This window comes from Solanum stenotomum, chromosome 5 (assembly GCF_019186545.1).
Source record: "Solanum stenotomum isolate F172 chromosome 5, ASM1918654v1, whole genome shotgun sequence".
NCBI lineage: Eukaryota > Viridiplantae > Streptophyta > Magnoliopsida > Solanales > Solanaceae > Solanum > Solanum stenotomum.
The window spans coordinates 58,275,263-58,299,928 of record NC_064286.1 but is presented as its reverse complement, the minus strand read 5'-3'; the positions used below and the strand labels follow the sequence as shown (position 1 = coordinate 58,299,928).

Genomic DNA, 24,666 nt, shown 5'->3' with positions numbered 1-24,666 from the left:
GAGCTATTGTGATGATATAGCGATCTCCCTCACGCTGCCAGCGCATCCTATACCCAGCCAAAGGTATAGGACCTGAATTACTAAATGGATCCACTAGTCTATGCGAAAAGGGTTCATGTAAAAAGTATGACCATTTTCTACCTATGATGGCTACATGGTTTAAGGGGGCTGATAGTTGTATGAACTCTTCCCCATCGGTGCTCAATACTACTCCCAAAAATTATACTAGCTCTTTATGTTTAAAAATATACTTCTTCTGTGATTTGAGAGATTTGAGATTGCTGCTCAAAAACTTAGCTCAAAGGCGATCTTGGAAATCATAGTTTCCCCTCTTGCTTCATTTAGTAAGCGATTACTTTTTCTGAAAACTGGCCTGAAGGTTCTTTGGAAATCTCAGCTTCCGTTCTTATTTAAATGTGAAAATATTTTAAATCTCTTTGGGAATACTTAGTCCCCATATACTTCTGAAGAAAAGAACTTCAACTTTACTCTTTACTGAACTCAAAACTTAAGTCTTAAAACAAAGTTAAAACGTTTGTAAAAGACTTCTTAAAATGTGGTTCATGCCAAATTATGGTCGTGAACGACTCAATGCAAGGTTTTCAACAATCGTATATAGAACTCAATACTTGAAACTCAAGAACTTCAATAATACTACTCACTTCAAGAATGCTCAACTGTGAGGGTTCATGTGGAATTTATGAGCATGAACTACTCAACTCAAGGACTCAAGAATACTTCTCGTCTCAAGAATGCTCGACTTATAGGATTCATGCGGAATCATGGACATGAATAACCCAACTCAAGGACTTCATGGGTAACATGTAATAGTCCCATGATTAGGAATGTAATCTCAAAGGCATTAGAAACTCAATACTTAAGACTTAGGACATAGAGATATTACTCCTCTCATAAATACTCAACTTATGGAGTTCATACGAAATTTATGGGCATGAACGACTTGACTCGAAGGTCTACAAACTACATGGAACTCATGTATACGACACTTCTCATTCTCTTACTTACTACCTCAAGACTTAGTTCAAATCGATGGTTGATCTCAAAGGATTCACAATTGAACTCAATGGCTTTCTTGAACTCTACTTTTAACTCTCTCTTGAATGTGAATTATGAATTCAAGAGTTATGGCTCACGATATGAAAGATCTCATGATGACAAAGTAGACTCATGAGTACATTCTTCTCATCCTCACTTGCTCGAGTCTTGAAACAAGTTACTAGAAGTTGTAGAAGACTTAACANGTTATGGCTCACGATATGAAAGATCTCATGATGACAAAGTAGACTCATGAGTACATTTTTCTCATCCTTACACTCACTTGCTCGAGTCTTGAAACAAGTTACTAGAAGTTGTAGAAGACTTAACAAAAGGACTCAAAGGGACTTTCTTAGAATGTTTGAAAGAATTCTCAAAACTTAACTCTCAACTCTACCTTGAATTTTAATTATGAATTCAAGGTTATGATCATGTTAGGAATGATTTAGGTGTTTAGAAGTAGCTTAGAGTAGTTAGAAGGAGTGAAGGTGCACTTTAAACGAACTCAAATTGGGCAACCGACGACAAACTGGATGGGGCAGGCGACCCTGGCACTATGGGTGGCGTGGGGCACCAGCCCCTAAACTTCATAGGAGGGTTTGGGGTGCTCTGGCTGGCGCATCGCGCCAGGCCCCAACCCAGAAAATCCAACGAAATTCTTTGCTCGTTTTCTCACCATATTTCGCCTAGAATCGAATGGTTTCTTCCCCAATCACTTGGATTTGATTACTTAACATAAATACACTCTAATCTACTCAATACATCCCTAAAAACACTCACTTTAATCTCAAGAAAATCATCAAAGCCCAACACAACAAGATTTAGAATGAACTTCAAGAACACTTTTTAAGAACTCATCAAGAACTCAAATCTTTCAACTTCAAGAATGAAATTTGTGCTGAAAATAACATGTTTGGCGTGTGGGTGAACAAACCCAACACTATGGAAGATTATATAACTCTTAGGGATTAAACCCATGACGAAAATCCACAACAACTCTCAATAATTTCAACGAACGATTCGATCCTTTCTCTTTTCTCCTCTTCTCTCTTCTTCTTTTCTCTTCTTGAGCTCTCAACTAAAACCCTAGGCTAAACTAAGATTATAAAACTGAACCTAATCATATTAGACCCCTAAAATATTACAAAAAATGAATTAAATCTGATTGGGAAAGGAAAAGACCAAAATGCCCCTCTAAAATCTGATTTTGACTTTCCTTATCTAGACAACCCAACTTCGAATGGACATATCTCCCTCATACGAACTCGAAACTGAGAAAACTCGGTGGCGTTGGAAATATAATTCAGAGGTATTTCCTACGGTATCTGGTAGCACACCTAACGCATCCTGAGCTAGGAATTATGGTCGTTTAAAGTCAACCCAAAACTCATACTTAGCTTAATTTGCAAAATTTCAGATTTTTGCTATGTCCAATTTAGTTCTTTTTGAAACTCAAGATGCTACATCTAATGACCTGACCTTAATACTTAAGAAATTTTAAATTCCTTAGTAAAATTCTACTCGTAACGAAGGACGGTTCAAGTCTTAGCTCAAAATTTTTCTGGGGTGTTACATCTTTTCCCTACTCTTTTCTAATTTACAAAAATTCCTTAAAGAATCATCCATCCGGATACCTAAGATTAATTTGGATACATCACTCATGATACATTACAAATCTGGTCAGCTGCGCTTAATATGAAACCTAAACGTAAAATTAATTTCATTCCCCCAATCACTCAAAACAGATTGATATCAATCTATTCAACCTATTACAACTTCAAAGAATTGAAAATTCAAATTTTCATCTCCTCCATCTATCAGAAATCGTAACAGATCCAAAATATTCAGCCAAACTGATACAAGATTTTCATCTCCTCCATCTATCAGAAATCGTAATAGATCCATATTATTCGACCAAAGTTGTTGATACAAGATTTTCATCTCCTCTATCTATCAGAAATCGTATCAAATCCAAAAGATTCGATCAAAGTGGCTTATACAAAATGAATATATCGATTTTCTTAAGACATTCAGAAATTTGTGTAGCGAGGTGAGTCATCAAGGATACAAAAGTGATGGAATTATTGTTGAAAAAATGATTTTATTTTTGAATCTTCAAGTTCATCGAATATCCTTTCAATTGATTCAAGATTGTTGAATATTTTGAGATTCAAAATTTTTCTCCCAAATCATCGAAGATCCTTTCAATTTTGATTCAAAACTGTTGAAAATTTTGAGATTCAAAATTCTTCTCTTAGTTCATTGAAGATACTTTCATTTCTTATTTAAAAAAATTGAGAAGATACATCATGAACATCTTCGCTAGTCTTGTTACTATCATCGTTAGGGGTTTGAAGAAGTTTTAAGTACTATAATCCTATTTGATACATTAAAGTCAAGGTTGTCCATAAGGTTTTTCTTTTAGATCGATACATTATTGTGTGGTAGTGATTAAATATCATATACATGTAGTTACTTCGATTTTTTATTTGTGTTTTCGAGATGACTATATCAACTGTGATACATTAGTATTTATGTATCTTGTATAAATTGATAAGTACTGTATTCCTATAATTAGATTCATTAAATAAGTAAATTTTGCACGTAAAGTGTTTGCTTAGTGTTCGACACATTACTGTGTGATAATTATTATATATCAGATACATGTAGTATTAATTTAAATTATTTTATCATGACCAAATATTTAGCATGATACATTACTATTTTTGTAGCTTGTTGTGTTTGTGAAATACTATACATAGATGATACATTATACATGTTTAATTTGTTGTAAATGCATCAAAATGTTCAAGAATGAGGATATGTATCAGATTATATTTATATTTTGTATCTGATATTAAGTATAAGTAATGTGTATGATTGTGTGTGATTGATACATAGAAATAATTATTTTATAAAATGTATAACTAATCTCTTTAATGTTAATAGGTTGTTGCATCATTTGAGTATCTTCATTCAATCTATGATTCTGGAAGAAGATGCATTGTTTGCCTTGAAAGATAAATATGCAATTGTGGAAGATTTCAAGTTGATAAGATACATTTTTTTAATATAATATATCATTTTGTAGTTGATAGTAATGTATCTGATACAATAAGGTTGTGAAAGAAGGGTGTATGTAAGCTGAAATAAAGTGTATCTATAAATGTATCACAATAAATAAGAATTAAGTTATTAATTAGATACATGAACAAACACAATCCATTAAAGAAATTTGATTATGAAAAATACATGAAAACAGAGGAAAATATTAGACTGTATTAAACTTTGAAAAAATTGAAACTAATATTACATGAGACAATGAGAAGATTAAATAATAATAATAATACAAGAATCCTAATCGGTTTCAATAAAGGATTAGTTGTTAGAATCCATAACCAACTCAAATTATGGAAAATTTATAAATATTATACTCCCTCTGTCCCATTTTATGTGACTTACTTTCCTTTTTAGTCAGTCCCAAAAAGAATGACACATTTCTATATTAAGTAACAATTTAACTATAAAATGTCTATTTTACCCTTAATGAAATGATTTACAGCCACACAAATTTCTATCATTCATTTTGGACCACAAGTTTTAAAAGTCTTCCTTTCTTTCTTAAATTCCGTGCCGAGTCAAACTACCTCACATAAAATGGGACGGAGGGAATACTAATTATTATCAAATAATAACTACTACTATTACTTCTTTTTTTCCTAATTTACGTTGTAGTGTTCAAATTTGGAAGTTCACTTATTTTATTTAATTATAAATTTTGGAGTATTTTTAAAAATAGGTAAAAGACTTATAAATATCTTTTTTTTTAAAACTTTTTTGTGTAAAAATATCCTTAACCTACATGAAAGAGACTGATTTTGAATTTCAAACGTGAATGAGAAAATAACTGGATTGTGTGACTAAAATTAGGGAGAGATTTGTGGAGTGAAATAAGGAAGGGATAAACATTGATTTTGGAAGCTAGGATTTTATGTATTCAGCATTTGGGAGTAAAATAAGGGATTTTGAAAAATTTTAGAACTGGTAGGGAATAATGAGAATTATGAAGAAAAAAAAAGGTATGCATATAGGTAATTTATCTTAAATTTTATTTTTAGTATCAAACTTAACTAAAAAAAATAAAATAAAGTAAAAAAATTATGCAGTGTAGAACCACGCAAAGAAGGTCAATGCGGAGCGGATTGAAGATAAAAAAAATTATTTTGCTAAGCGGAAATGAACAAGACGGATTAAATTTTTTACAGATTAAACTCAACCCTCTCCGCCCCACAACGTACCGCCCATTGCCATCCTTGCGTAGAAGCAAAAGCAAAAAAGTCACTAANATTATTATGCTAGGCAGAAATGAACAAGACGGATTAAATTTTTTACAGATTAAACTCAACCCTCTCCGCCCCACAACGTACCACCCATTGCCATCCTTGTGTAGAAGCAAAAGCAAAGAAGTCACTAATTATTCCTCACATGGGAATGCGATGGACTGCAATAAGTAGGTGACCGACCGGAGATTTTGATTGTATAATGCTTCTTCAAGGACCATACAAAACGTTTTTAAAATAGGCTTGCTTTTAAAACAATATACCACTTTCCACTTTAATTTATGTGATATTATTTGACTTGACACAAAAAAAATTAAAAAAAGAATTTGAAAGAAAAATCAATATATTTTGATCACTTAAAAAATAAATTTTAAAAAATGACTTTTTTCAAATCTTTCGTATATAAAAATAAAAGTTTCTTATAAAAATAATATAAAATTAAAAAATTGAAATTATAAGCGACTTGAAAAATCAATCGTCTCATGCCATGCTTGAGCATCTAAACTCATGTAACTTTTTTGTCAGCTGTTTGGAAGTCAAGTATCTAAACTCCAAATGCTGGTACAATTACTTTTAATGTTCTTTTTTTTTTTTATGTGTAAGTGTCCGTTTGAATTAACTTATTTTAGGTGTTTTTGATTTTTAAATATTTCTCTCGTTCATTTTTAATTGTTATGTTGCGATTTTTGAAAGTTAATTTAACTAATTTCAAAGTTAAATTAGATTACATTAATTCAATATTTTAAACAAAAAAATTGGGATAAGACATAAGTACCCCCTGGATTATGACCGAAATCTCAGAGACACACCTAAACTTAACGAAGGTCCTATTACCCCCAAAACTATTTTTTTCGTATTTTTGTGCACCTTTTGTGTTGACGTGGTACCTTCAACCACCCAAGTTGGTTGTGTTTGTACACACTCACCCGTCACGTGTGTAAATTTTTTTTTATAATTAAATAATAATTATTTTTTTAAAAGTAAAAAAAAATTTAAAAAAATTTAATTTTTTTAAATATTCTTATTTTCTTTATCTTGTATTTAAATTAAGCTAATACACATTTTTTTTACCTACATTCGTTGTTTTTCTCTTTTATTTTTCTATTGATTTTTATTTTCTTTGTCTTCCATTTTCCATTTTGATTTGATTTCAAATTTAATTCCAAATGTCTTGTATTTAAAATAAGTTAATTTTGAACGGATATCAAATAAGTGAAGAAAATCAAATAAAACATAAAAAAAATAAAAACATTAAAATTAAAGGACACTTTTAAATTATTTTTTAAAAAATACACATAATTTTAAAAATATATTTGAAAGTGAAAAGATAATAAATTAATTAAAAAAAAGTTTAAAGTGAAAAGAAATTAAAATAAATATTTTACAAATTAAGAAATAAAAATAATTAAATATATACTATAAGTTTTAATATCAATAAAAATGTGTACTAACTAATTATAAAGTTATCAATAAAAAAATGACATGTGTCTAATTTGTGCACTCATCACTTGCCTTCAAGAGAGTGTGCACACTATCTATGTCATAGCAGCGTTTGTGGTGTATTTATTCCTTTTTAAATTAGTTTAGGAGGGTAATAGGATCCTAGTATAGTTTAGGGATGTCTCCGGGATTTCGGTCACAAGTCTAGGGGGGTACTTCTACCTTATCCCAAAAAAATTTAGATATATTAAAAAACTATACGAAAAATACTATAAATTGCAATTTTTGCATATCAATATGACAAAAAAATTACATTGTAAAATGTTAGTCAAAATTCTTATAATTTTACTCTAAAAAAGGAAACCATGACAATTAAAAATGAACGGAGGAAGTAATAGTTTTGAAGGTGTTTGAAAGGGTTATAAAGTGTTTTTAATATCCATTTTTAGGCTAATTTTTTTTTAAAATAAGTCAAAAGTACGATATTATCTACTTATAACTTTTAACTTTTGACTTATAAATTACTCTTTATAAGCCTATCCAAACAAGCCCTAAATATGATCAACCGTCCACTTGCTTTATGTCACAAGAAAGATCACTAATCGTATGTTAAAAGAGAACAAAATAATTATACATATATAGACGTACTTACCTTATAAAGCTTTCTCCATTAATATTAAAAAATATATTTGGTTTATCTGAATTCGGGTCGAATTATCCAGATTAAATAAGTTAAATCTTGATCCGTAAGCACAATCAAGTTATTAACATTAATCCTTGCTATTGATAACTAAGATGTAGATAATATCTTTTTAAGAAACATATGTTGACGGTTAAAATAAATATTTCTATTTATAAATTCTTATAATATAATAATCTCAATTTTGTACTAGCTAGTTAGTAGATGGTAAAATAATTTCAAAACATTGATATTTTTAAAAAAATCAAGTTTATTTTGAAGTGAGAAATTATTTAATCCACTCTTTACAAGAAATTAATCAATTCTAGAAAATTCTATAAGACTCCATTTATCATTTATTAAATTATCTAAGTCGTCATCAAATTGAAATTCAACATTGAAGTTGAAATTTTTATGATAAAAAGTTAATTTTGTAATAATAAATTAGTCAAGGGGGTCTAGAAACAAACGTAAACACCACGATTGGTGACCACTGACCAGTGATCTGTGTGGAACTCATGAAGTCTCTTACCAAAGACTTTATAATGCGTGTTTAGTACGATAGACTTTTTTTTCGCAAATTGATTGTACATTATTCACCATCCAATAATAGTTGTCCACTATTGACTTAACACACTCCTTAAGAAATAATATATAGTAGGGGTAAGTATTACGATATTATCCTTTGACTTTATTAAATTTAATATTTTGAGAAATGTGTTAGATGATAAATAGGGAGTATTTAATAGCAAGAGTAAAATAGACACAAAAGGTAAATTATGTACTCCCTCCATTCCATATTAATTTAATTTTTGAGGTGTTTCACACCCTTTAAGAAAAGTAGATTAAGACATAAATTGAACATAGTTTTCCATTTTTACCCTTATTAATTATTGTCAAATTTATGATTAAAATAACTAAATATTAATTAATTACTAATTCCAATACTAACTAATGAAGGGTAAAATTGGAAGAACATTCTAAAAGTAGTCTTGAAAACTGAACAATTAAGTTAATTTGAAAAATAGAAAATGCCTCAAAAATTAAATTAATATGGAATGGAGGGAGTATTAATTTTCTAAATTGGACAAGTATTATTGAACAACATAACTATTTTTAATATAACGAATAACTATTATTGAACGGAGGGAATATTTTTATGTGCATATATTAAACATCCTTCGCACAATATTCGACTTTGCACAGATTTTTAGGTGGGGGTATATCATTTTTCTTTTACTAATTAATGTACTCAAACACTTGGACATGATTATCAATTCTTTTTACTTCAAAATGTTGCCAAAATATAATTTAATTTTCCTAACTTTATCATAAATCATTCAGTAATAGATGTTTTTCCAAAATTTATTGTTTGCTTACCAAAGAAAAAATATTTTCTTAACCCAAAATATAAAATATATTTTTTTGAAAAAAACATTTGTTTATTAGGATGTTGAAGTGGGTTTCAAGGAAAGTATGGTTGCGAATAAAATAATCAACATTAGCGTCCAACGACTCCCACCTAAATCATCACATTATTCTTTTCTTCTAAAGTCATCCTTCCCTCTTTCTATAAATATTTACTTACAATACATAAATTTTGGAGAAATCAAAAACACAAAACCAAAACATGGCAAAGCTAAACTCAATTTTATTGTATTGCTCTATTGCTATTGTCATATTATCATCAATTCCATTAGCTCATTGCAATATTGCTCAAGGTCCTAAAGCAGTTGAAAATTGGTTCCAAAAACTTTCACATGCAAAACCAAAAGTAACCAAACTTCATTTCTATTTTCACGATATAACTGCTGGTAAAAATCCAACAGCAATACCAATTGCCCAGGCAAATTCTACGTCTCATTCGCCTACGGCGTTTGGCACGCTAGCGATATTAGACGATCGATTGACAACGGGACCAGAACTTAATTCAACGACTATTGGTCGAGCTCAAGGAATTGTTGGTGTATCTTCTCTTGAGGAATTTAGTTTGTTGATGAGTTTGAATTTTGTGTTTACTCATGGGAAATATAATGGTAGTACACTTAGTCTACTTGGACGTAACCCTGTTTTGAATGAATATCGAGAGATGCCAATTGTTGGTGGTTCTGGTGTTTTCAGGCTAGCTCGTGGTGTTGCAACCGCGAAAACACATACTTTAAGTAAGAATGGTGATGCTATTGTTGAGTATAATATTGTAGTTTTGCATTATTGAGTTAAGATTATATGTTGGGACGGCCGAATTGCTAATTTTATTTTGATTTCTTTTTTTTTCCTCATATGTACGTTCTTTTTTCGTTTTCCCATTCTAATGTTCGTGTAATTTGATAGCAATGTTGAGTTAAAAAAGTTTCATGATCATGCGAGAAACAAATATAGTTGTGACAACAATTTCTACTTTTTTTTTGTCAAGTTAATGTCAAAATAACTTAACTTTAAAATTGAGTACTTTAAAATTCACCTTTTATCATTAATAAAATGATCTACAATCACACAAATTAAATGTCTACAGTTTATTTCAGATTACAAATTTCACAAGTCTTTATTTTTAAAAAAAACATGATATCAAGTCGAATGATTTCTTTTTTTTCTTAAACTTAATGTCAAGTCAAATGATGTCACATAAATTGGAATTGAAGAATTATTATTTTGTGAAATAGTAGTATTATTCATCAAATATAACTTCTTAGAACCTTCAACGATAATTTTTCCACACCTAATTGTCAAATGTTTTAAAAGTAAAAAATCGAACTCGAAAAGGTGATTCTACTTTTGCAAAAGTCCTCTCATAACTCATAATTGTGACCTCAACTATTGTTTTAATGTTCATATTTTAGTATACACACTTTCTTTATGGCCAAGTATTATAATGAGTCTCACATTGAAAGACAACAAGTCTACATACTATAAATTTTTAATATAAGTTTTGTATAGTCACGCAATAAGCTTCTGTAATATACTAAGATAAAGTAAGATTTGATCTATACACAATATAATTTTTTAACGAAGAAATAATGTTTGGGTGACCACTATGAAACTATCGTAGCTTTTCCCAGCAAAAGGTTATGATTCGATAGAATTTAGTTGCTTTAGTTTAAATTTTATATTTGCACTACAAATATTAAATTTATAATTTAGCTATTACCACTTATATTGCTATTTTAGAATTTAGAACCTAGAATGTTTAAATGCCTATATATATTTGTGATAGAGAAATATTAATGTATCAGATTATTTTTATGATCTGCATTAAGATAATATAAAGAATGACTATATTTGATACGAGTTGTTTTTGTGGTGGACAAGATGAGAATAACGAGGTTGAGATAGTTCGGATATACGAAGAGGAGATACACAAAGTCTCTAGTGAGAAGGTGTGAGAAAGATAGATAATATTAAATATATTGAGGAGAGATGATTAGATAGGCTAAAGGATGATTTGTCAATGGATAGGGCGGACTCTATAGGTCATGGCGTAGAATATCGTTGAGCTATCTAGCCAAATAATTGAAACCTCGCAGGCTAGGAATTTTATATTTTATGGTGATTTGTGTGAATTATTAATTTTTTTGTCAATATATGCAAATATTGTAGTCTGAAATAGAATTTTATAACTTATCACGACTTCTACATCTTTTTCATTCAACTTTAAAATAGTTTGAAATTGAATTTGATGTAGTGTGAAATGGAGGATTTAGTACATGTGTTCGTTGTAGTTTGATGGATTGTTGCTGGAACATGCAGATTAGTGTAATGCATATTAATTATTTAGAGTTTACAGACAATACATATATACCTGAGCTGTATAGGATATATATCTTTTCACGTACGAGGATTGTGGTGGAGTGATAAGTACTTTATCTAATCAAAAGTTTCTTATTCGAGTCTCCTTAAGTATGGAATAGCCTTTGTTAGGAAGTGCGGACTCTATTATTTACTAGCTAGCTTACATATAACATCTCTGAAATTCACTTATTTTCGAAGAAAATATTTTCTTTTTGTACCAATCACATGCGCCCTAACGAACTTATATATTCTACTAGTCTGAATGTAAAGGAACTAAATATTTTTAATTTCTTAACAACCAACTCCCCACTCACACACCACATATAAATACTAATACTCATATCTTTATATAATTATATTTACAAGTCTACAACTAATTGGACTCTTTCTCAAATAGTTATTTTCGAAGAAAATATTTTCTTTTTGTACCAATCACATGCGCCATAACGAACTTATATATTCTACTAGTCTGAATGTAAAGGAACTAAATATTTTTAATAACCAACTCCCCACTCACACACCACATATAAATACTAATACTCATATCTTTATATTTACAAGTCTACAACTAATTGGACTCTTTCTCAAATAGTTAAGACTTGGAAAAATTAAGAAATGGGAAAAACAAGGTTAGTTTTATTGTTTTTCTTCATAGTTGTTATGGCCATGCCAATGGCTCAAGGTGTTGAATTAGGACCCAAAGCTGTTGAAAAATGGTTCAAGAAACTTCCTCATGCAAAGCAAAAGGTAACTAAATTTCATTTCTATTTTCATGACATAGTTAGTGGGAAAAATCCAACTGCGGTCCAAATAGCCCAGGCAAACATGACTACCTTTGGGTTTGTTGCAATGGTGGACGACCCACTGACGGTTGGACCAGAACCCAACTCGACTATAGTGGGTCGAGCCCAAGGGATTTATGGTTCAGCTGATCAAAATGAGTCTGGCCTTCTCATGAACCTCAACTTTGTGTTTACTACTGGCAAGTATAATGGTAGCACGCTGAGTGTACTTGGTCGGAACCCAATATTTCACAAGTATCGTGAGATGCCTATCGTTGGTGGTTCTGGAGTTTTTCGATTGGCTCAGGGAATCGCCACCGCCAAAACCTATTGGATCAATATGACTAGTGGGGATGCTATTGTTGAGTATAATGTTATGGTCCTGCATTACTCACATTAATTTAATTATTTAAAGCTGTGCTTGTTGGTGTTCATTTGTAATATTTCTCTACTTTATGTTAAGGATTAAGATGTATGAGTTTTGAACAATGAAATAAGACATTTAAAGATGTTTAGAATTGTACGTACATATTGCTAACTTTCTTGGACATGTTTAATGTTTTGAATAATGTAAATAGTTTTATAGTCAATGAATTGAGATTATATAAAATAAATTAAATTTCTAAATTAAGCTATGTACTGGTAAATGAACACAAAAAGTCGATAAACATAAAAGATAAAAAAAATTGCAATAGTTTAGTTGGTTTGCCACCTAAACTTTACGGATTTGTAAAACCTTAATTTAGCACCTCAATATTATACCGATCGATTCTTTCGATAACTGTAAACGGTATTGAAGGATATAAAAATATCTTCAAAAGATGCGTCAATAACAAATACTCTCTCTTTCTTATTATTTTGGTGTTTGTTTTATTTCTTGCAAAGAAGTAAAATTGACCACCTAGCTAACTAACCAAATTAAATGGGAGACATCCACTTTCTTGTCATATTAAATCTTGATTGAGAAGTTGTTTCTACAAAGAAATATTTTAACCATTGAAAAAGAAAAATTACTTTAATTTTTTTAACTTGACATGTTTTATTATATATATATATATATATTCAAACTAATATTATTTTTAATCACTATATCTTATATTTGATTACTTGGAACAGGTTCAAGAAGGTGTGATGCACATATGAATAATATTTCTATGTGACATTTCTTAATAATATATAAACTTATTTTTACTAAATTCATTATTTTTCTAGGTCATATTTTCAGGTTAAATTTTTTTTTAAAAAAACACATGTTTAGAATTCCATTTAAACAAAAATATTATTTGGCGGCACACAATGGAGTTTCGCCCAAGATTTTTTCAATATATTTGTCCAAAATACGCATACAGTTGAAATAAATTGTCATTATCTAAAGATGATCTAAAATAAATTGTGCCATTAAAATATTTCAGATTTAGACTAAACAAACATAAAGTTTAGGGATAATACATATATTTGCCTTAAACTTGGCTTCAAATTTTAACTTTGACCTCCAACTTTCATAGTGCACAAACAAGCACTTTAACTATCCAACCTTTTAATAAATAAACACGCGATTTTTGGAGCCAAGAGCGTGAAATGCACACGCTGCCACGTGTATTATTGAGCCACTCAATGGCTGCCAACTAATTAAACACTTTACACCTCCATTTTAGAACTAAAAAAAAAAAAAATTAATTAAGGGTAGAGTTGTCATTTCAGCATTTTTTTCACTGTTGTGTGCCTCAAAAATTACTTCTCACTCGCGCAAAATGCGTGCACATCACACGTTTTGCCAGGTAAGACACGCGTGTTTATTTATTAAAAGGTTGGATAGTTAAAGTGTCTATTTGTGCACTTTAAAAGTTGGAGGTCAAAGTTAAAATTTGAAGCCAAGTTTAAGATCCAATATATGTATTATGCCTAAAGTTCATGTAGAAGCAAAAGCAAAAAAGTCACTAATTGTTCCTCAAATGGGAATGCGATGGACAGCAATAAGTAGGTGACCAACCTACTCTACAGTTCTAATACTTGGACCGAAGATTTTGCATTCATTGTTTCAATTTATGTAGCATTATTAGACTTAACATAAAAAAAATTTAAAAAATATTTTTTAAAGAGAAATTAGGATCTTTTAATCACTTCAAAATAAATAGAAAAAAAAGGAACTTTTTTCAAAACTTTTAGATGTAAAAATAAAAGTGTCTTATAAAAATGATATAAAATTAAAAATTGAAATTATAAGCGATCTAAAAAATCAATCGTCTCATGCCATTCTTGAGCATCTAAACTCGCTTAACTTTTTTGAGCTAGGATTGGTACAATTGCTTTTAATGTTTTATTTAAGTGTAAGTGTCCATTTGGATTAACTTATTTTTAGGTATTTTTTATTTTAAAGTATTTCTTCTATCCATTTTTAATTGTTATGTTGCAGTTCTCGAAAGTTAATTTAACTAATTTTTAAAGTTAAATTAGATTACATTAATTTGATATTTTAAACAAAAAATTTAGATATATTCAAAAACTATACGAAAAGTACTATAAATTATAATTTATCAATATGATGAAAAAATACATCGTAAAATGCTAGTCAAAATTCCTATAGTTTTTTACTCTAAAAAAGAAAACCATGACAATTAAAAATGAACGAGGGAGTAGTTTTTTAAGTTTTGGAGGTGTTTGAAAGGGTTATAAAGTGCTTTTAATATCCCATTTTAGGCCAAAAAAGTTTTAAAATAAATCAAAAGTAGGTTATCATCTACTTATAACTTTTAACTTATGACTTACAAATTACTCTTTATGAGCTATCCAAACAGGCCCTAAATATGATCAACCGTCTACTTGCTTTAAGGGCATCTCCAACCCAAACACCAAATTTTTCAGCACTATTTTTGGTGTAATCAACTCCACCCACTGCACCAAATTTTACACCAAAAAAGAATATTTTTCTCTCTCTTCATTANATTCCTATAGCTTTTTACTCTAAAAAAGGAAACCATGACAATTAAAAATGAACGAGGGAGTAGTTTTTTAAGTTTTGGAGGTGTTTGAAAGGGTTATAAAGTGCTTTTAATATCCCATTTTAGGCCAAAAAAGTTTTAAAATAAATCAAAAGTAGGTTATCATCTACTTATAACTTTTAACTTATGACTTACAAATTACTCTTTATAAGCTATCCAAACAGGCCCTAAATATGATCAACCGTCTACTTGCTTTAAGGTCATCTCCAACCCAAACACCAAATTTTTCAGCACAATTTTTGGTGTAATCAACTCCAACCCACTGCACCAAATTTTACACCAAAAAAATATATTTTTCTCTCTCTTCATTATTATTATATTATTTCTTATTTCATATATATTTTCTTATTTCATAAAACAAATTCTTTCTAAAACATTCACCATATTTAATTCATATTATTTCCTTTTATAATCGTTTAATATAAAATTATTTTGTACCATCATTTTTTAAATAATACTCCGTATAAATTGCTAGCAAATATCATACATTTTACATAATAATGGATAATACAAATAAAAGTGAAATCATTAATGAAATACAATTAAATAAACATTACATAATTGAAAAAATTATTTTAAATTATACATAAATATTCAACTTTCAAGATCACTACGGTGCTCCCATAGATGCTCTATTAATGCATTACATAGTTCAAAATGAGCAATGTTTGCTTTTTTAATTTTTGTGAAGGTTAATTGTAGTTATATCCAATTATAATTTATTTAGAATTAACATAAATTTAATTTTTTTTAAAAGTCATATATAGAAAAATTAATTTACAAAAAAGCTAAATTTTATATCTAAAATTAATATTATAAAAATATTACATAAAAATAATTAAATATACAAGAGATTTAATTAAAACATACAATTTATATAATGTTTAATAATATTAAAATATTCAAAAAGTGAATTGGTGTGATGAATAGTGTTACACCAAATTTGGTGTAACACTATTCACACACCAAATTTGGTATAAAAATTGGTGTGGATTGGAGCTCAAAACACTAAATTTTACACCAAATTTAGAATTTGATGTAAAATTTGGTGTTGGGTTGGAGATGGTCTTATGTCAGAAGAAAGATCATTAATCGTATGGTAAAAAATAAATTATACATATAAAGCTTTCTCCATTAATATATTTGGACACAACCATTTAATCTGAATTCGGGTCGAATTATGCAGATTAATTAAGTTAAATCTTGGTCCGTAAGCACAATCAAGTTATTTACATTAATCCTTGCTATTGATAACTAAGATGTAGATAATATCTTTTTTAAGAAACATATGTTGACGGTTAAAATAATTTTTTTTTCTTTTGGCCACCAATGTGAATATTACCATTAACAAAAACACAACATACAGACTAGTCTCATCCAACCCTCACCACCCTTACCAAGGAGTAGTAAAGGCTGGCTTCAACAAAAAAAAAACACAAACTAATTAAATAATTCTATTTATAAATTCTTATAATCTAGAATAATCTCAATTTTGTACTAGCTAGTTAGTAGATGGCAAAATAATTTCATACATTGATATTTAAAAAAAAATCAAGTTTATTTTGAAGTGAGAAATTATTTAATCCACTCTTTACAAGAAATTAATCAATTCTAGAAATTATAAGACTTCATTTATCATTTATTAAATTATCTAAGTCGTCAATTGAAATTGAATTTTTTATGATAAAAAATTAATTTTGTAATAATAAACTAATCAAGGAGGTTTAGAAACAAACGTAAACACCTGTGTGGAACTCATGAAGTCTCTTACAAAAGACTTTATAATGCGTGTTGGCAAATTGATTGTACTATCAAAGTCTCCGGAAGAATAGTGAAGGGTGTGTGGCCAATTGAATATTATTCACCGAAAAACTATACATATTACTAGGTATGTCGAAAACTATATAAGTTAACTATATATATTAAGTCTTAAACATCCTTCACACGATATTCGACTTTGCACTGATTTTTAAGTGGGGGTATCAATTTTCTTTTATTAATAATGTACTCAAACACTTGGACATGATTATCAATTCTTCATACTTCAAAATGTTGTCAAAATATAATTTGATTTTCCTAACTTTATCATTCAGTAATAGATGTTTTTCCGAAATAGTATATTGTTTGCTTACCAACCAATTATTATCAAAAAATATTTTCTTAACCCAAAATATAAACTAGTATTTTTTTTTCGAAAAACATTTGTTTATTAGGATGTTGAAATTACGTTGATTCGAGGAAAGTATGGCTGCGAATAAAATAATCAACATTGGCGTCCAACGACCCCCACCTAAATCATTACATTATTCTTTTCTTCGAAAGTCATCCTTCCCTCTTTCTATAAATATTTGCTTACAATACATAAATTTTGGAGAAATCAAAAACANTTGAATTTTTTATGATAAAAAATTAATTTTGTAATAATAAACTAATCAAGGAGGTTTAGAAACAAACGTAAACACCACGAGTGGTGTGACATGTGTGGAACTCATGAAGTCTCTTTTTTTTTGAAAAAACATTTGTTTATTAGGATATTGTTGAAGTTGTTTCGAGGAAAGTATGGTTGCGAATAAAATAATCAACATTGGCGTCCAAGGACTCCCACCTAATTCATTACATTATTCTTTTCTTCTAAAGTCATCCTTCCCTCTTTCTATAAATATTTACTTACAATACATAAATTTTGGAGAAATCAAAAACACAAAACCAAAACATGGCAAAGCTAAACTCAATTTTATTGTATTGCTCTATTGCTATTGTCATATTATCATCAATTCCATTAGCTCATTGCAATATTGCACAAGGTCCTAAAGCAGTTGAAAATTGGTTCCAAAAACTTTCACATGCAAAACCAAAAATAACCAAACTTCATTTCTATTTCCACGATATAACTGCTGGTAAAAATCCAACAGCAATACCAATTGCCCAGGCAAATTCTACGTCTCATTCGCCTTCGGCGTTTGGTTTGCTAGCGATATTAGACGATCGATTGACAACGGGACCAGAAATTAATTCAACGACTATTGGTCGAGCTCAAGGAATTGTTGGTGCAGCTTCTCTTGAGGAATTTAGTTTGTTGATGAGCTTGAATTTTGTGTTTACTCATGGGAAATATAATGGTAGTACACTTAGTCTACTTGGACGTAACACTGTTTTGAATGAATATCGAGAGATGCCAATTGTTGGTGGTTCTGGTGTTTTCAGGCTAGCTCGTGGTGTTGCAACCGCGAAAACACATACTTTAAGTAAGAATGGTGATGCTATTGTTGAGTATAATGTTGTAGTTTTGCATTATTGAGTTAAGATTATATGTTGGGACGACCGAATTGTTAATTTTATTTTGATTTCTTTTTTTCCCCTCATATGTACGTTCTTTTTTCGTTTTCCCATTCTAATGTTCGTGTAATTTGATAGCAATGTTGAGTTAAAAAGGTTTCATGATCATGCGAGAAACAAATGTAGTTGTGACAACAATTTCTACTTTTTTTGTCCAAGTTACGTCATTTTTTTTATAATTGAAAATAACTTAACTTTAAAATTCACCTTTTATCATTAATAAAATGATCTACAATCACACAAATGTCTAAAGTTTATTTCAGATTACAAATTTCACATAGTCTTTATTTTTTAAAAAAACATGATATCAAGTCGAACGATTTCTTTTTTTTCTTAAACTTAATGTCAAGTCAAATGATGTCACATAAATTGAGACTGAAGAATTATTATTTTGTGAAATAGTAGTATTATTCATCAAATATAACTTCTTAGAACCTTCAACGATAATTTTTGCGCACCAAATCGTCAAATGTTTTAAAAGTAAAAAATGGAACTCGTAAAGGTGATTCTACTTTTGCAAAAGTCCTCTCATAACTCATAATTGTGACCTCCACTATTGTTTTAATGTTCATATTTTAGTATACACACTTTCTTATGGCCAAGTATTATAATGAGTCTCACATTGAAAGACAACAAGTCTACATATTATAATGAGTCTCACATTGAAAGACAACAAGTCTACATATTATAAAGTATCATATACAGTATAGTGCGTTAGGTTGTTACAGACAATATTGCTATAATAATCTAGTACAGCTGCAACAACTCACTGTGTATTCCTTCATTTCAATTTAATTATCTAGTTTTGATTTATTGCAAAATGTAAGATTTTTTAAAATTTTAGGATCTTAAATTAAAATATATGTAAAATTATGTATCAAAATATTTTAAAATCTTATAACATAAACATGTCTGCAGGTAGATAGTTATAATTAAAAAGTTCCTAAAAATAGACAAATTAATTGAAAGTTATAAGGAATATATATCAACATTCATGATGAACTAATTAAACGTGTTAATTATTTACACAACTAATAGGGACACCTGTTCCTCATGAAGTTCTAGAACTCATTGACTATAACTACTCACTAAGGACATGTTTTCAGATTTGCATATATTCTCTACTTATATTTTTATTTAACTAAAATTATATAAAAATATTATAGATTACAATTTTTCTCATATGAAAATAAACAAAAAAAAAAACAGACTCGAACACGATATCTCTGAATAAGGGAAAATTTATTCCGGAATAAAAAAGTATTCCTACTTTCTGGTAGGGTTAATATTATCAATTGACTTCTGCTAGAAAAAGTTGCAGTACTTTTTTTTATTTAATATGCTTGTGGAATAATCCTTTATAATTGCATAGCGTGGCGTGGGTGAGCAGTAGAATAACTTTGACTTCATCAATAACAAAAAGAGGGGCACCTATACCTCATGAGCTTTACGATGGTTCTAGATCTCCATTGACCAAGTTCTAGGGGATTAGTTGGTCATATAATTTCATTTTGAGTTTAACTTCTAAGCTTTTATAGTATCAAAAATATTTATATAATCAGATTACATATTATTATTATTATTATTATTATTATTATTATTATTATTATTATTATTAGATAATCACAGTTAAATTTATTACTATGATAAATATTGATTAGTAATTTAGTAAATTAATAGAGAGTATTGTTTTAATTTATATGAAGGTGTTTATCTCAACATCAAAGTGATTGCATGATTTCTTATTCGTATGTCTTTTTTTTTTTGTTGCGTCATTTTTATTTAGTATCATGATATTTTGTTGTTATTTGTTTTTCTTCTTATAACCCTTCTATGAATAACTATTCTTTTAAGTTGAGGATCTATCGAAAATAATCTTTCTTTCTCGCAAAAATAGAGATATAATATGCATACGCATATCTCTATATTCTTTAGACTCCACGTGTGAAAAGGATACATCATTGTTATTTGACTGGACAAAGAGATTCTAAGAATAAAAATAAATTAACTTTTTTAAATTTATAGTATAAAATAAGTTTTTTTTTTAACCGATTATAAAGAAAGTGTCCCACAAAATTGAGACTTGAAATATGTTCGGAATGGAGGAAACTATTTTTCAATTTATTCATATATATTTGATTAATCAAAAACCGTTGTCACGGGATCTTTACATTGTCGATATATATATATATATATATATTCTTTTTCTTTTCAATCTTTAAGAGGTTTCTTGCAATTGCTTAAACAGTTACTCAAGGTTTGACATGAGAAGATTATGACATTTGGTTCGTTAGTATTTGTATGGGGCATTTGAGACATATATATAAGTTTTATAAAAGGGAAAAGACATAAATTTTCTTTTGAATCTGTTTTAAAAAATCAGTTAGAGGCTTAAATTATCATGACGATCTATTGTACACTCCTACGGTTTAAAAGTAAATTTCAATAGTCAATAGCATAAACGTAACTCTGAAGTTCCATTACAATATTGTAACATCCAAAATATCATATTTCAAGGTGAAGAAATACTTCTTCCAAGAAAGTAAAACGATAATTCAATAAAGAAAACAAAAAGAAAACATACTCTCTCTGGTCATCTTTTGTAATGGGTTTTCCTTTTTAATTAGTATATCTTTAATAATTTGAATTATTTGAAATTCATGATCTTCACATACACAACTCACTTTATATATATTAGTTTCTCTGCATATGCGGAGTTGGAAAGTATATATTATCATAAAATAGTATTGATATTATTTAAGCAAAGTTTTGGATAACTAATTATTTTACACGAAAGAATAATACTATAATAGTACATTCTTCTGTGAATTCTAGATGTCGATAGTCATATCATCACTTATTCATCCGAACCAAATGAATACGATAAATGAAAGTTTAATTAGATATATATAATTTATAATATATTTCTTTTGGTTTGATTAGTTGTAAATATGTAAATAAATGTATCTTACCTTATACTTCTTTATAAACAAAATATTTTAATCTTATATATTTTATGATCAGATTTAATTTCTATTTTATTAGTATAGTTAAAATTTTAAAATATTTCTTATACTATTTCATAGTTTTTATCGTTTAATATATTATTTCAAGTTTAAAACTTAGAATTCGGAATGGTCCAATAAAGATTATTGTTCATAGATGTTGATAATTATAATAAAACTTAAATCAAAATCAAATTAATACTAATGAAAAAAGAAAATCAATTCAACACTAAGAATGACAATAATATTGATATTTGTTCTTTAGTTTTACATTGGTTTAGACAATTAAAATACATAATCTAATTTTAATTTTCCTTAAATATTTAGTATGTAACTAATACTTATTAAACTTATTTTAGCATGATTTAGTACTTTTAAATTATGATCATTTTCATTATGACTTTGCAATATTTATTTTATATGATGATTTCATTATTATTTTTTATTGAATATTTTAGTGTCATCGGTACTCATCTCATATTTTGTGTTATTTTCTTAAGAAACACCTTAGATAATTGTATTTTGGTTAGACTAAAGAAATATTTGGAGCACAAGTTAATTATATGTTTGTATGCAAACTTTACCGAAAAAATCCAAAAATCTGGAAAAATCCAAGGTTTATTAGTTTGGTTTGATTTATAAATTTAAAAATTTGACACAATGGTTTGGTTTGATATTTGAAAAACCCAAAAAAATCTGAATTTTATTAGTTTGGTTTGGTTTATAAATTTAAATTTTTTACACAAATGATTTAATTTGACATTTGAAAAACCCGAACCAACCCGGTCATGTACACCCCTAGGATGAGGATAGTTTGGTCCTTGCATATGTCTTAAACTATCCTCCCCTATAAACTAACTTTTGAGTTTAATTAGATTGAAGATTCTAACAACTTTTTGATCAGACTTATTAAAATATGATATTTTTTTTATAAATGAGATGAGAAAGAAAGAAAAAAGGCAAATGGCTTAAATAGTTTAAACTTAGCTACCTAGTTCAATTACTCGATTTGTATTCTTTCACTTCTTAATTTTGAAGATTTTGGTGTATAAAGGTCGTTTCATTCAATAAAATTTATCTTTACTAGAATAAATATTGTTCACTTATATCTCGATCTAAGGTTTATTTCATTGATCAATACACATCTTTATTCTACCGAAAAAATACATAAACTATAGAAGAATTTAAATGTAATATACAAGAAATTACAAATGAAAATAAAATAGCAAAGCATCAAATAATTAATTATCATAACGCAGGACTATAACATGCATTATACTAAACAATAGCATCCCCTTGTTTGTATCGATCCAATACGTCTTCGCCGTGGCACTTCCCTGAGCCAACCGAAAAACTCCATGAACCACCAGCGATCGGCATCTCACGAAACGCTGGATTCCGGCCAAGTACACTAAGCGTGCTACCATTGTACTCGTCACTTGTGAACACAAGGTTGAGGGTCATGAGAAAATTTATCACAAATTTAGTTGTACAGTTGCATTTGGTTCCTTATTTCATTATTGATTTTAGAAAATTTATTGCTACATGTCATATAATGGTATGAAAAGAACTACTACCATTTTTTCGTATCTTTAGGTTTTAATTTATTTTAGCATAATTTAGTACTTTTAAATTATGATCATTTTCATTATGACTTTGTAATATTATAGGATGATTTCATTATTATTTTTTATTGAATATTTTTGTGTCATCAGTACTCATCTCATATTTTGTGTTTTTTTTTTAAGAAACACCTTAGATAATTGTATTTTTGTTGGACTAAAGAAATATTTGGATTATATGTTTGTATGCAAACTCTACCGAAAAATCCAAAAATAAAAATTCGAGATTTATTTGTTTGGTTTGATTTATAAATTTAAAAATTCGATACAATGGTTTGGTTTGGTATTTGAAAAACCTGAACCAACCCGAGGTTGAAAAACCCGAAAAAAATCCGAATTTTATTAATTTGGTTTGGTTTATAAATTTAAAAATTTACACAAATGGTTTGGTTTGATATTTGAAAAACCCGAACCAACCCGGTCGTGTACACCCCTAGACTATGGGGTATTTGACACATATATAAGTTTTATAAAAGGGGAAGACACAAATTTTCTTTTGAATCTGTTTCAAAAAATCAGTTACATGTTTAAATTATCATGATGATCTATTATACACTTTTATTATTTAAAAGTAAATTTCAATAGCCAAGTAGCATAAACGTAACTCTGAAGTTCCATTACAATATTGTAACATCCAAAATATCATATTTCAAAGTGAAGAAATATTTCTTCCAAGAAAGTAAAACGGTAATTCAATAAAGAAAACATACTCTTTGATCATCTTTTGTAATGGGTTTTCCTTTTTAATTAGTATATCTTTAATAATTTGAATTATTTGAAATTCATGATCTTCACTAGGGGTGTTCACGATTTGGTTTGGGTCGGTTATTGATCAAAACCAAAACCAAATTAACTTAATCGGCTTTAAAATTATCAAAACCAAACCAAACCAAATATAATATACATTTATCGGTTTGGTTGTTTTCGGTTTTGGTTTGGTTTGGTTCGGTTATTCGGTTATTAACCATACATAAAAATAAAAGAAATAATTCATTCAAAACGTGAAAAAAGTGACAACAATCCATTCAAACAAAAAAATAGTTAGAATGACTGGCATTACAGAATTTTCGATCATTGAATTTACTGAATAAAACTTCAAAATTCACTATTTTGGCATAGAAGGAAGAGACAATGACATTTTAGTCCCATAAAGAATTTTCATAGACACTCATATACATGAAACCAATAAGAGAAATGTTCTCATCTTGGACATTTTTTCTTTCTTAAGTAAATTATAAATAAATTTGATGAAACATATATAAAATCTTTAAAATTGTTTATGAATATAATATATTATGTATGTATAATAATAAAATTTATGTATATAACTTGTTGGTTCGGTTCGGTTATTTCTTTGATTTTTTTCGAACAAAACCATAACCAAACCAAATACTATCGGTTCTTAACAATCTAAAACCAAACCAAACCAAAACCCAAATTAAATCGGTTCATTTAATCGGTTTGATTTGATTTTTCGATTTGGATCGAGTTTTATCCAAACCATGAACACCCCTAATCTTCACATAGGTAACTCACTTTATATATGTTACTTTATCTGCATATGCCGAGTTGGAAAGTATATTATTATCATAAAATAGTATTGATATTATTTAAGCAAAGT

General features: G+C 28.5%; 4 protein-coding genes across 5 annotated transcripts in view; 3 read left to right on the top strand and 1 right to left on the bottom strand.

Annotated features, from left to right (window-relative positions):
• LOC125864743 (acyl-coenzyme A oxidase 4, peroxisomal-like) overlaps positions 1 to 24,666 on the bottom strand; it is a 1,153,105-nt gene that overhangs the window by 828,096 nt on the left and 300,343 nt on the right. The gene's annotated exons all lie outside the window — the stretch shown is intronic.
• Positions 9,111 to 9,874, top strand: LOC125864760 (dirigent protein 22-like). Its single transcript, XM_049544829.1, has one exon. It carries the CDS (start codon positions 9,146 to 9,148, stop codon positions 9,728 to 9,730), a length of 585 nt encoding a protein of 194 aa, XP_049400786.1. The 5' UTR covers positions 9,111 to 9,145; the 3' UTR covers positions 9,731 to 9,874.
• On the top strand, positions 11,876 to 12,524 carry LOC125864766 (dirigent protein 22-like). The gene has a single exon (XM_049544836.1). The coding sequence runs from the start codon at positions 11,917 to 11,919 to the stop codon at positions 12,481 to 12,483; it is 567 nt and encodes a 188-aa protein (XP_049400793.1). The 5' UTR covers positions 11,876 to 11,916; the 3' UTR covers positions 12,484 to 12,524.
• LOC125864759 (dirigent protein 22-like) lies at positions 17,766 to 18,397 on the top strand. Its single transcript, XM_049544828.1, has one exon. It carries the CDS (start codon positions 17,796 to 17,798, stop codon positions 18,378 to 18,380), a length of 585 nt encoding a protein of 194 aa, XP_049400785.1. The 5' UTR covers positions 17,766 to 17,795; the 3' UTR covers positions 18,381 to 18,397.